The sequence below is a fragment of the Acanthopagrus latus genome, chromosome 16, assembly GCF_904848185.1.
Source record: "Acanthopagrus latus isolate v.2019 chromosome 16, fAcaLat1.1, whole genome shotgun sequence".
Classification (NCBI taxonomy): domain Eukaryota; kingdom Metazoa; phylum Chordata; class Actinopteri; order Spariformes; family Sparidae; genus Acanthopagrus; species Acanthopagrus latus.
In genome coordinates this window covers 18,308,265-18,321,978 of record NC_051054.1, presented here as the reverse complement: position 1 = coordinate 18,321,978, position 13,714 = coordinate 18,308,265, and the positions used below count along the sequence as shown (strand labels likewise).

Genomic DNA, 13,714 nt, shown 5'->3' with positions numbered 1-13,714 from the left:
GGCTGAAACTAGATCATGTACGGGCTAGGGAGGCCAGCTTTAAGATGATGAACTTCAACTCTGTTTTGGATAACAGATGGTCATGCTTGGCATTAGAATATTGTAAATGAAAAGTTAAGAACTTGAAAATCTCAGACTTTGGCAGCCAAAAGGTGTTGTATCAAAAACAAATGACACAAGTTTCTCTTAGATTTGTCAGGCTGTATGAAGTTAAATCAGGTGCTTCTCAGCTGAATAAGGCAAATTACATGACTAAGGTTTGACCACACCTTTAACCAGTACTATAAGCAGTAGAACAGCAGCAAAGCAGCAGCTGTAGTCCTTCTTTACATTTTGTTGTGCTGCTGCAGCTCACTCATCTTTGTCTCCACACAGGCAACATTGGTGCTGCAGCGCAGCTTCTGCCTGCCCTATCTTTTCATGGACTTTGCCGTTGATAATTTTCAATGAATATATGATGATTTTCCTTTACCCCTGTTGAAAGAGAAGAACGGAGGGAGAAAAGAAAATGAGAGAGAACAGGAAAAAAAAACAGCCCCTCACCTGGTGTGTTTTTTCTCTTCATGGCTGTGACACTAAATACCATACACGTGTTGTGGTAAAAAAAAAGGTGAGGCTTGGAATCTCTAAATGACACGCCGCTGTGGTCTCTCTTGACATGCAAGTGAAAAAGCATGACATTACCAATGTGGCTGCTCTAACCTGTTAACATGCTGAAATAAAAAGCAAGACATTTCGCAACGGTTTGTCGAGCCTGTTAGTGTCTACATATTACATATACACACACACACACAGCCATTGATGTGCACATTTTCATTTTGATAAAGATCAGTGCACAGTGCATGGGCGTAGAAAGCACGTAAGGTATGGGTGAGACAATTTAATGGAAGTTTGGTGGTTCCCCCCTTGTAATGTTTTTTTTTTTTTATTAGAGTAGATGTAATGTCCTGTTTTCCATTAACTTTCATAAGGTGGTTGGATTTTTTATTTTTTTTTAATCTGGCTATAGAATGTGAATAATTATGCTAAGGCATACATTTCGTAATTTCATCCAGAGAAACCATTTGACCTCAGATCACATATTTGAAGAGAGTAAAATGCTAAAAGTACAGAAATGGAGTTGATGATTAATTTTGCTGCACAGGCTAAACTTAATTTTACCTTAAGATTAGACGATGAGGAGCAGCTTACATGACTCATCACATTGGTTGTTTTGAAAGGCACAAATGATCTATTTGTCATTTAGATTTATTTATGTTAGATAGATATTAGTTGACTATTATCCATACATTGGTTCAGAACAAGACAAAACATTAATGACAGGGATATGATAATCAGTGAACTGACTGACAAGCTTTCACACCAGGCAGGTTTCAAACAAACAGACATCTCCACCTTCTTAGGGAACATTGTGAGCATTCTTGCTTTTGTTTAAGCTTTAATACGTTTTCTTTGCCCTTCCCAGAGATTACCTTCTTCACTTTTAATTGCCATCATCACTTTTCTCTGAGGGAGCGAAGGAGATAGAGGTGAGTTCCACTGATGTGCATCTTTCTTAACTTAGTATCTAACATACTCTGTTTGAAGCAATGTTTTCTTTTTTGTAAAACAATTTATCATAAGAAACATACGTAATGTGAAAGGTAGTTATTACAGCATAGAAACTGCCATTGAAGCTCTTGACTTGAACAGGCATGAGTTTGTAAAGTTTCAGCATTTTTTGTAAATTAATTAAATTGTATAGTTGTGTAAATATACGGAAGCCAAGAACGGCCATGGATTTTTCTTCTTTTTTATGCACTGTTATCTCGTGATAACAACTTATTATGTGGTTATCTCAATATAACAAAGATTGTTTTCTTGTGATAACAAATTAATTTATTTCGTTGTCTCCATATAACAGAGACTGTTTTCTCGTGATAACGAATTAAGTAATAGTGTCTTCTGTAATATTAAGTGGATTAATAAACGTTTAATTACGTTACACATTACATTGCTAAGTTAACGTTAGCCTACATTTATGTTACTTTAGCTGAAGCAGCCGGTGACAGTTAGTCAGCCTCTCATCTGCTAACTGGTAGCCCCTAAACAAACCCAGTCAAGTAAACAAACGTAAAGTGTAACTTACTGGTAAGCTACAGCTACAGCCGGCTACGGAAGCCGTTTGTGGCAGCTCTTGTAGGTTGAAATCAAGACGAACACGTTATTAATGAATTTGTTATCATGAGAAAACAATCTTTGTTACATGGAGATAACAAAATGAATTCATTTGTTATCATGAGAAAACAATCTTTGTTACATGGAGATAACAAAATGAATTAATTTGTTATCATGAGAAAACAATCTTTATTATATCGAGATAACGAGATAATAAGTCATTATCACAAGATAACAGTGCATAAAAAAGAAGAAAAATCAATGGCCATTCTTGGCTTCCATATAAATACATTATAATATAGTGTATAAATTCTGTCATTTTTAACTAACAGCATTTTTATTTCTTTCAACCAAATACATAGATACAAAGTAAATATTAAATCCAAGGCATGTAGAATATTTGCAAATATTTTTTGTGTTGTTCTTTTTGGAAACTAACATTAAATTGGCTAATTGGTAGACTACATTTATTATTTTCTAAATTATAATTTCCTTTTCCTAGGATTCTTCTTTTTCTAAAATTCAAATAAATAACCTGAACATCACTGAGGTTGGATAAAGGTAAAGGTGAGCAAAGGCTTGCTCACAATGGATGGCCCAAGAACTTTAGCACAAGTCCTGCTACTCTCAGCTGTCGGTCTCGGTAGGTGTCCAAAATTCAGATGAGGATCATTCCAATATATATTAGAAATAATTAATATTTAAAAGGCGTGTTTGTCTTTTATTCCTTCAGTGTGTATATCAGGACTCGTCTCTGCAGTCGTAAGTCTTTTTAATTTAATGTAGTACTCATTTTTCTATGTGTCGTCTGTACAAAATACTGAATAAATTTACTAATTTTGTATTTCAGTCAAATACAACATCTGGTAAGGAGTGATTTATCTTGACTCGTTTTAATTCAAAATCAATTGTGTAATGATACTGTGAATTCTGTCGACTCATTTATATCGTGATATTTGAAGGGTCAGGTCCAGGGATAACTCAAAACAGGTCAGTATGCACATTTTTAATTGTTGTTTAAAGGCATATTATGCAGGATTTGCTGTTTGTTGACAACCCAGAAGAAATTAAAGCTGCAAGTGGCGATGAACAGACCTTCGCAGCACATGCACATCGGGGCATACTGCTATCAAGGCACAATGCCGTCGGGGCACGCTGCCGTCGGGGCTTGCCGCATACCTGGCCTCACTGGGCAATTATTGAAGGTTTTTCATCGTATGCATCTCTTAACTGTCAGTGAAGGAAGGAGTTAAACGTCATTCTCTGTGTCCAACATATGGCGCTTTGACTATGACTGTATATTGGCCTGTGTTTTCAGGGCTGGACTCTTATTCCAGATCGGAATGAGGAAATTGTTCCTTTATCATTTGGTGGCCTGTTCCTGTCCGTATTAAATAATGTACGCTAAGGTCAGAACAACTCTAATATCTACATAAAGAATGAATTATTAGAGGACTACATTGTGTTACCGTAGGGACTCTTAAACAGAGGTTTGTATCTATTAGCAAGGCAGCACTGCTCTCTGGTGGAGAAAGCCTGAATGTACAATCAAATGTGAAAGCAGTCAAACTGCTCTTTCGTCATTTAACAATGCAAGTGCCACCTACTGGCCGATTTGCACTGAATTTTGCACAAACCTTCAGGCCAAATCGGGCTATGCAACATAATTAGCAAAAGTTTTGTGGGAATCAGACTGTATTTCATCAAGATATGCAAGACTATCTGTTTGCCCACAATGCACAGGAAATTGTTATGTTATATTCTGGGTGTTTTTTTGACTATCACAACTGTTTTGATTCCACAGATGCTGCATGCAAAGTTTGGTGTAAATTGGTCAAATTGCCTAGGAGGACTTTCATTTTTCGCGATTTTTTGAATGGAAATTTACCACAAAAGTGGGCGTCTTTAAAAATGAGCAACATTCATTTTATTATTGGGCAAAAACGCTTTTGTCTTGATAATAGCGCCACCTGCTGGTAATTTTTGGTGCGTACTCACACAGGTGCCAGTCTATACCACCCCTATGAATTTCAGTTACATAATTGTTTTGGTGTGGGCACAGTACCAAGTATATAATTCGACTGCCACCAGAGCGCCAACTATTGGTGACACCTTTGTACCAAGTTTTGTCTGAATCTAACCAACCGATGTCAAGATTTGAAATACATCAATTTAAAGAGCGCTGCGTAGTGGTAATTGCCCAATGACCCAATTTTGTACAGAGCCTTAGGCTCTCATGGGGAAATAGTAACCTGAGTTTCATGTCATTCGGACACACCAATATGCAATACTTCCTGTTTTGAGAATATCAAAATTCTTTGTCAGGAGGGTCCACAGATGCTGTGTGCAAAGTTTCATGCAAATTGGTGAAATTTCCATGGAGGAGTTAGAAGAAGTAGCTTTGCAACATTTCGCAAATTTGCAAGATTCAACACAATTCAGGGAACACGTGGATATATGATTTTTGAATAACGCACTTTCCTTGATTACAGCACCACCTAGTGGTGGAAATTCACAATGTCCATAGATTAAAACATTTTTCGCCAAGCCTAATGTGTTTGCCAAATAAAATCGCGTTGTTATCCATGTTCAGTCAGTGAAAAATGCGATCATTTGTGTAAAAAAAATAGTAATTGGAAAAACAATAGGGACCTCGCAGGTTTCCGTACTCGGGCCCTAATAAGTGTCTCTAGAGAGAGATTGTTAATTGTTGAATTACCTGAACATACCCTAAAACTCAACAAATCCGGAATATATGTCACATCTGGCGAAATTTTCAATACTGTAACATCATCGGGTTGTGGGTGTGGCCAGGGGACTCTATAGCCCCCTGTCAGACCAACAGGAAGTTGGCCATTTTGCTCTTTTTAACAATCTTCTCCCACAGACTTCACTTTCAGTCCGTATCATCCTCCAACATTGAAGATGCAAATTTATCAAAAGCTTTTGCCTACCACACCCTTTTGGGTGTGGTGGTGCAGTCCATTTTGAACCTTGCCCATGAAGCAGGAAGTCCTGATAACTTCAACATACAATTTCCCATCTACATCGAATTGCTCAGACATCTAGAGGGTGTCCCCCTGAATATGTCTATGCATCAATACTGTGTCATATCCATAGCGTCACCCACTGGACACAGGAAGCATGCCTCACATCAATCACAATCAACAAAATTTGGTATGCATATACTGTATATCATAACCAGATGCACAAAGTACCTATTTGGACTCATACCCTAAGTCCCACAGGACTTTTTGAATTTAGACGCCATTTTGACCCATTTCCATGCCTTGTACTTTAACAAACTTCTCGTACAGATTTAAAACCATGGACTTTGCATTTAGTCAGTATCATCCTCAGACCTTGAAGATAAAAAGTTATCAAAAGCTTTTGCCTCTGTTATACCTGGTGGGCGTGGTGGTGTGGTCCATTTCGATGCTTCGCCATAAGGCGGGAAGTCCTTACAACTTCAACATACAATTTACAAACGAAATAGCTCACACATGTATAGGGTTTGGCCCTGAATACGTCTATGCATCAATACCGTGTCATATCCATAGCGCAACCTACTGGACAAAGGAAGTCACACAAACATCATCCGATTAACATGACATTTACAGGTTGTTTCCTCCAAATCATACACTATAAGATGACATGCAAGTAACAGATGAGCTGATACCTAGGTGCATGCTCTCCGATGGCGCCGCAGACCGACGTGCATGGAGTGAGGGCCCATTCATTGCTGCTAGCAGCTTTAATTTAAATTGCATTTGTATTAGTCACTACATTGTTTTCAAGGAAAATCCTGCATATTATAACTTTAACATTTAATCTAAGTCATTATAACACCACTATCACTTGGAATATAATTATAATGCTGCTTTACTTCAAGTTCAATGTAATGCTCATTTTTATTTCACTATTTGTGATGACAGCACCGCTGCCACTCCAAGCAATGGTTTCCAGGATACTTGCAATGCTGGAAATGTGCAAGATGCCAGTCACAGAGTAAGTCTATATAGCCTTTAAAAGTCACCACAGACCAGTGCTTATTATCCACGCCAGTGACCTTCTAATTTTACTGTTTGTCCTCTCTAGATATCCGCTGCAGTGGACATACTGGCAGCAGAGATATCCTGTCAAAAGGGTCTAAATGTGAGCTTATCAGAAGACAAATCCAAGGAGTTGGAACAGAACCTCAGACAGATCGTGGAGTCTACTTTAAAAGTCTTCTTTGACCTGGTATCAATGTTATTTGTATTTTTCTATTTTTTCCATGCAATTGTGTAACATGTATTTTCTTAGAGTTAAATCTGGTTTTATTAAAACTATTACACAGCATGCTCATGCTTATGCCATGGCATTTATTTCATGAGTGCAAAGACCTATCTTGTAAAAATATATATTTTGGATATACTTGAAACAAAATGATGGAAATATCTGTATTTTACATATTTCTGAGTCATTTATAATTTAAAATATGAAATGTGTTTAAAACCTGTATTTAAAACTAAGATTTCTTTAAATCTGTATGTATAGTATGAGCCAGTTTTTAAAATTATCAAGTTAGATTTTGTGTAATATCCTCTGTAGTAGACTTCTAAATGTCACTAAAATATCTATCAATCCATTTACTAGCTACAGGATTTTTTTAGTCCTATGTTTCATTGTTTGGTAGTAGGGCCACACTCACACACAAATGAAAGGTCAAATTTTGTCTAAAGTGAGATTTCCATATATTATTTGATTATCAAGCAGGTTTAGGTGTTATTGTGAAAGTATCAAAACATTTAATCCACAGACAAATGCACACAGCCCTTATTCAGAAGCTGTGTGTCACAGTTTGGAGGTGGTGTTAGAAGGATTTAATTGCTAGAACACAGGGAGGCAAAAAGGATGAGGAACAAAAGGCGAGCTTTATTGAACAAAAGCTGAGTGCTCCAAAAAGCATAATTCCAAAGTGTAAAACACAACAAATCAAACATAGTTCAACAAAAAGCAAAGCACAAATCAGGAAAAACTGAAGGAATAAAGCAAGAAACTACAACTAGAAAACATACCATGAGGATACATGGGGAGATACTGGAAAACATGGGAGCGGGCACAGGAGAATAACCAGGTGATTCACATAAGTGGGTAACACAAGGCAGTAACACAGGGCGAACTGACAAAAACATCAGGGAGCACACAGACTATGTACACACAGTGCTAATTGACAAACAAGACACGGGTAACGACAGAAAAAGTGCAGGAAATTGACACAAAGGGAGAACCTGGAAATCAACACACGGCACAAGAGTAAGTATGTAATGCAGCTTTTATGAATGGCTGACTGCAACTTTGTTTCACAACAGGGCACCAAACAGTCTGGATTCAATGTTCTGGAAACATTTGGCATCTTGGACAGTCTAAGACTGTATAATAACAGTGACTCAAGATCTGTCAGACTGTGGTTCTCACTGAAGATGGCTCCTCTCTTGCCCAATGTCGATGAGAACTTCCTGATCCAGCTGAGCAGTCAGAATTTCAGCTGCAGTTCTTTCCAAGAATTGTAAGTGACTTACATTCCATTTTGCTGAGACATGCATATGAATGCAATGCTCTAACTCGCTAATTCATTGGTAAAAATAACTGAATTGGTATTAACGTAGTGATAAATAATGTAGGTGTGTGCTGTATAAATAATGTAATTAAGCTTGTAAAATCATGACACTAGATACATGTGCACATGCATTCACATGTGGGCTTCTTTTGGGAATTCTGTCCTTGCTGCAACTTCAAATTATAGAATAAGAATACAACATATACACGTAATGCTAAGACTAAGAATTGTTTGAGATTGTGAAATGGAGCAAGTAGGAGAGAGGAGTTATCCCTTTTTCTGTTACCTGGGACAGGCACATGGTCAAATAAAATTATACGTTTTATTTCTTATACAAACAACACACTCAACTCGTGTATTTAGCTTCAGTACTGGATGCTAAATCCCACTTATAGTAAATAAACAGAAGAAAAGGACAGCACTCCCATCATCCAATCTATTCTTGCCAACTGGAGGTTCTGGCCAAGATGCCCTCCTTCAGTGTGTATTCTAGCAATTTCACAGTAAAACTACACAGGTATGCTAATTATAGATTATCCAAAATTGCACAACAGATAAACCCCGATAGGGGGAGCTGTATTCTTTTGAAGGAGAGCAAAGGACCACACAGGGTCTCATACAAACAAAACACAACAAAATCCATCCATCCATTGTCTGTAACCACTTTATCCCTATATGGGGTCACAGGGGTTTTTACTGGAGTCAATCCCAGCTATCTCTGGGCGAGGGCAGGTTACTTCCTGGACAAGTCGCCAGCTCATCGCTGGGCCCTTCATTGATGGCAGAGCCCACCATGCAAGGTGCCAACCGCACATCAGGAGCAATTTAGGGTTCAGTATCTTGCTCAAGGACACTTTGAAATGCAGCTCAGCTCAGCCCAGAGCTGGGACTGGAACCAGTGACCTTCCGATCACTAGCCAACATGCTCCACCCGCCCCACTAAACAAAATCGCACAACAAAATAGCACCTGACTGTATCACAATAAACAATGTAGCACATGTTTGTAGCACAGAAAGGTAAATGAAATCTCCTCATTCTGTCCCTTTGGAATCAGAGTGTTGAGCAATTGTATCCAGTAGGCTTCTCTCTGGAAGAGAATTCTGTCCCTGTCCCTGATTTAGGATTTATTTTTTTGTTGTTGTTAAAGTCTAGAGGTAAAACAAATTTGGGATTGTTGCTTTTTCTAAAAGACTGCTAAATATTGCTATACTAGACTACTTGTGCCCTTGGATGTGCTGGTCTTAAAGTGTGCTGAGCTCAGGTGCACTGATGGCAGATTGCTGTCTGTTTTCAGTCTGTTTTCTTTCACTTTAAAGGACTAATTATTCAGATAGTAACATACGCCTATACAGGCCGGTTTTACACTGGTTTACATTATTGAATTTCATTTCCATGTGCACAGCAATGTCATTGATAACAAATACTATGGCACATCTAATGAGCAAAACTAAAAGCTGTAGTTATAATACTGTTTCATGCCAAACTATTTTACATTATGAACCTCGACAGTGTGTTGTGAGCATAAAAGTACCATGAAATATCTAATCAAACAGAGTTGTTGATGGGACAGAAGATTGTGAAATGGCAGGGCAGACGGTTGACCAGCCAAGGACAACATCCCTGTGTCACACTGGAATTGCTTTAATTTATGTTCTGCCCAAAAGAAGCCTGACTAATTCTTTGCAAATATATTTATATTGTTCCTGTCTGTCATTGATGATCTAAAATTTTCAAAAAAATATTACTTTTTTTTTTATTTTCAAGGATTCAGGCTATGAGTGATGAACTGGAGATGTCTAAGAGAATGGAGAAGGAAAAATTCCATAAACACTTCATTCGACTCTATTTATTGAGAAAGAACTCTCCAGGTAAATGTATAGAAATGTGTGTCAACTTTCATTTTATTGAGATAACATGAGGTATGAACAAAGAAATCATGGCAGAATGATTAACTAATGTGAATATGTTTCTCTTTAATATGATCTTTATTATTGTGAAATAATTTACAGAGCCTGGATGCACACAGAATGTAAATGGAAGTGAAGAGTGGCTTCAAAGGAACCTCGGGAGTTTTTCACTCTTTGCAAGTCTACAAGACCTAAAAGAAATGAATAACAATTTCTCTGCAGTCAGTAAAATATTATTCTATTATTGTACGACAAACAATATGGTCAATAAAGTTGAACAAGAGTTAATTTTTAATACATCAATGTGATGAATATGATACTTGAAGATTATAATGTATGAGTAAATAAAACCAATTCTGAAAATTATAGAGAGATGCTTTGGAACAACTCACACCAGACCAAAAGGCTGAGCTGATCCTGGACCCAGGCAGGGACGCTTCTGAGGATGAGGCCGTAGTAAGGGAGGTGTTCAACAGCTTGACGGAGCTCCAACGTCGCGAGCAGTTGGATGCGTTTTTCCAGGCTTTTGCAAAAATAAACAAGCAGGTGAATGCTTAAGTTGAAGACTGTCGGATTTTGACACAGTGTTGGCTGACAAACGGGCTGTGTGAAACTTGCCCTGCACTCAATGATTTTTTTTTTTTCTTCAGGAGCTATTAACGGGCCAAGATGAGGCTCAAAATGATACTTTTATCCTATGCCTCTTGGTGAAATGCCCCTTATGCACTGAATTACAACAACTGCTTCACCAAGCTTGCTCTCTTTTCCACAGTGATGTCAAAAGGGTAAAATGTCCCCTGAACTGAAACATCAATCCTTTTACTTCCAGAGAAACATCACCTTCCTCCAAAATCCAATTGTGCGAGACACCATCTTGAACCGGACCTTGACTGCCCTTGCTCCTGAATTTCAAGACTTTGAGCCCGAAGACTTTCGGCTGTGGTTCCAGGACTATTTGGCTACTCTAATGCCAAGCCTCGGTCCTGGCAGCTTGGTGGGGATCCCCCGCAACATCACCTGTGCATCCTATTCAGCCATGTAAGATATGACGTTTCTGTAGTCCGCAGTTAGACAGACATTTTGGGTTTGCTTGGTGTCAAACTGTGGCCCCAGACAAGTCACAATGACATCTTGTTTTCTTCCTTCCTTCAGACTCACTGGTCTGCGGCAAAGTTTGACATCCCTGCCACTGGCCCTTTCACAGGGTGTGAGATCAGGCATCGAGTCACTCAGGGAGACATTCACACGTAGGTGGCACGACACTCTCTTGACAAAGGTTTTCAGAAAAGTGCAAAACCCATGCTTTAGGGATAGCTGTATTGATGCCATGCCTTTATCTCAATCTTCTCTCAAACAGGTTGCTCAGGTCCAGATTCCTTCATGGTAAGTTCATTTCCATAGCTGTATTACATGGGTTATACAATGTTTGATCAGAGTCTACAGGGCACAAATGTGCCACATTGAAGTTTTTTGAATTCAATAAGCTTGTGCCACTAGACTTATCATTATGCTTTGCTTGTCTCTAGTGCAAGCGGACCCCGGTCAATGGTAAGCCCTTAAAATTCCAGATGTTTCAACTTTGGTGAGAAAATGATGGCATCCTGAATGTACAATGTCTAATAAGCCAATATTGTCTTTTCACAGAGGACCTCATCTGTGCTGCAGTCGACAGGTAGGTGACTGACTGTTTTGTGCGGTGCTGAGTTTTGGGTAGGTAAAGTTCTTTTACACGATGCAGCTACGGCCTGAACGTCTTCCTTTTTGCCGCTTTTCTCAGATCGCAGCTCGATCAGAACCTGTCTACTGGCAATTCCTCCAACTCTCTGTGCAGTTTCACCATCACTGAGCATGCCTGTTCCTCGGTAAGACCATTTTATGTGAGCTGTGAATCCAAGACACAGATTTGGCTTTTGCCGCACTGTCATCCTGAGACAAATCTCCAGAAGCTCCCAATGACTTTGCTTTATTTCTTATCTAATATTTTCCAAGGCTACGCATCTCACATCCACCAACTTGGCCTCGCTGCTCAAATGCTCCGTGGAAAACCAAACGACATACCCGGTAGTGGTCTGGAAACTTTTCTTTGAAAAAGCTTCTCCTATGCTAGATCAGGCTCTGGAGACATTCGCCACCATGGTAAATCCAGTCCCACAATTTCACAAAGTGACTGTTTCCTGGTGTAAATTCTGTGTCAAACTAAATCATTTCTCCAATTATAGGCCCCCAACACCAGCAATCCATCCGTATCACATGCTCTTGAGGCTATTGGAGAGGTGATAATTGCCAACTTCAGCCAGGCACAACTGCAGAGGGATGCCTTTGTCCGCAGCTGGTTCCACACAAAGATTCGCCCATTTTTGGCCTATCCATCGCCCAACTTCCTATTCTGCCTTAGCACCAACAACTTCAGCTGCCTCACGTACCAGACTGTGTAAGCGAATATGTGATATATTTCTCCACTCTAAACACTGTTTCAGAGGAACCTGCAGTTTTCTGGTTGTTTTGATGCTGAAACCCCTCCTCTCAAATTTTAGCATCAAGGCATTCAGCAGCCAAATGGCATCCATGGAGCGAGAAAGACAGCAAGCAGTCCTCACTCACTTCATCAAGCCATTCCTTTCAAGAAATGACTCATCAGGTAAAAGCAGGCCCCCGCACTGGTTTTGGTCAAGTCTGGAAAGCGTGTGGTGGTAAAACCCTGCCAATGGCTTTGTTTCTGTCTTCTTTGCAGATCCTGGCTGTGTCTCATTTAGCGGAAGTAGCTTGGAGTGGCTACAGGCAAACCTTGGCAACTTCTCTGGTTTTGCAACCCTGCAGGATTTGCAAGCCCTCAATTCCAACTTCTCCAGTGTACGTGCCGACTGCAATTGTACTTTTCTTCTCCCACACTGAAAAGTCTGGCCTATGGCTTTGCAGTTGTTTCATTTCCTATCAATTGCCTTTTGTAGGCCGATTCCTTGTCAGCGCTCACTCCTACTCAGCTGGCACAGTTGACACTGAGCTTGGCGGCCTCCAATGACACAGACCAAATCGACATGGTGTTGGAGCGACTTGAGGAGGGCAATGCTCTGGAAAATGTGGATGAATTCCTGACGCAGCTGGCAGCAAACGGAGAGGTAGGCTACAACTGACACTGGAGAAAGAAGGACAATCCTGGACTTTTTGAGGAGCACACTCAGTACTGACATTTGTATCTAAACGTCTGCATCAGCCGCAGGGGAATCGTTTAAATTCATTATTTACATCCATCCATTCGAGCATTCTGTATGGTGTACTTGCGGCATGTAAACTGTGGGGTGTTTAAGTCCTCTCCTGTCGCGATTTGACAGGTCCCTGATTTCCAACCTGTTGTGAGAGATCGTCTAATGAACAGCACCTTCAACATCATCAGTCCGCATTTCCCGCATTTCACGAGGACCGACTGGCTTCTTTGGTTCCATGTGAAACTGGTACCCATCCTCCCAAGTTTCAGTCCAACGATGCTGCAGAATGCAACCTCACACCTAAACTGTACAAACTACCATGTCGTGTGAGTAATATTTGACGAACAAGCAAGATTGCATGGCACCAACCAAAGTTAAAAAAAAAAAGGCTATGGAGGGATTGTGTGAGATTGTTCCTTTTCTGTCTTTGCAGTGTGAGTGGATTGGCCAGAGCGTTCCCTGCGATGTCGATGCATACACGACAAGGAACCGCAGCCGTTATGGTGGGCTACCTGAGAAGTTCTACCAGTGTCATCAACCAGACAGGTAGGGCAGACGCAGTGAAATGCGTCGTGTGGTTGCTTGTGTGCGCCTCCTTCGTGGACTTGAAATTGTGAAACAGTATACTTAAGTGACACCGAGAGGAAGACTGGCACTCGACTTGTTCCGTGTGTGTGTGTGACAAATAATCTTTGCTGAATTGTAATTTATGCTAACGTCCATCTACGTGCCTTAGCTTGCAGGCAGGGAAATCAGAGTGATTCGGAATGGCTTGGAGCCAACTTTGGTCCATTTTCCCAGTACACAACCTACTCTGAGCTCAAGGTCTTCAACCTCTCTGTGG

The 13,714-nt window shown here is 39.9% G+C and overlaps 1 protein-coding gene across 1 annotated transcript in view; it reads left to right on the top strand.

The window, feature by feature from the left end:
* The first annotated feature begins 5,854 nt into the window (after positions 1–5,854).
* Positions 5,855–13,714, top strand: part of LOC119004932 — a 32,794-nt gene continuing 24,934 nt past the window's right edge. The window contains exons 1-17 of the mRNA XM_037072265.1: positions 5,855–5,881; positions 6,256–6,399; positions 10,037–10,213; positions 10,497–10,705; positions 10,820–10,914; positions 11,025–11,050; positions 11,194–11,215; positions 11,312–11,339; positions 11,445–11,529; positions 11,657–11,803; positions 11,887–12,098; positions 12,202–12,305; positions 12,399–12,517; positions 12,616–12,783; positions 12,997–13,196; positions 13,304–13,416; positions 13,607–13,713. Coding sequence (XP_036928160.1) covers positions 5,855–5,881; positions 6,256–6,399; positions 10,037–10,213; positions 10,497–10,705; positions 10,820–10,914; positions 11,025–11,050; positions 11,194–11,215; positions 11,312–11,339; positions 11,445–11,529; positions 11,657–11,803; positions 11,887–12,098; positions 12,202–12,305; positions 12,399–12,517; positions 12,616–12,783; positions 12,997–13,196; positions 13,304–13,416; positions 13,607–13,713 — 1,983 coding nt within the window. The remainder of the gene's footprint in view (positions 5,882–6,255; positions 6,400–10,036; positions 10,214–10,496; positions 10,706–10,819; positions 10,915–11,024; positions 11,051–11,193; positions 11,216–11,311; positions 11,340–11,444; positions 11,530–11,656; positions 11,804–11,886; positions 12,099–12,201; positions 12,306–12,398; positions 12,518–12,615; positions 12,784–12,996; positions 13,197–13,303; positions 13,417–13,606; position 13,714) is intronic.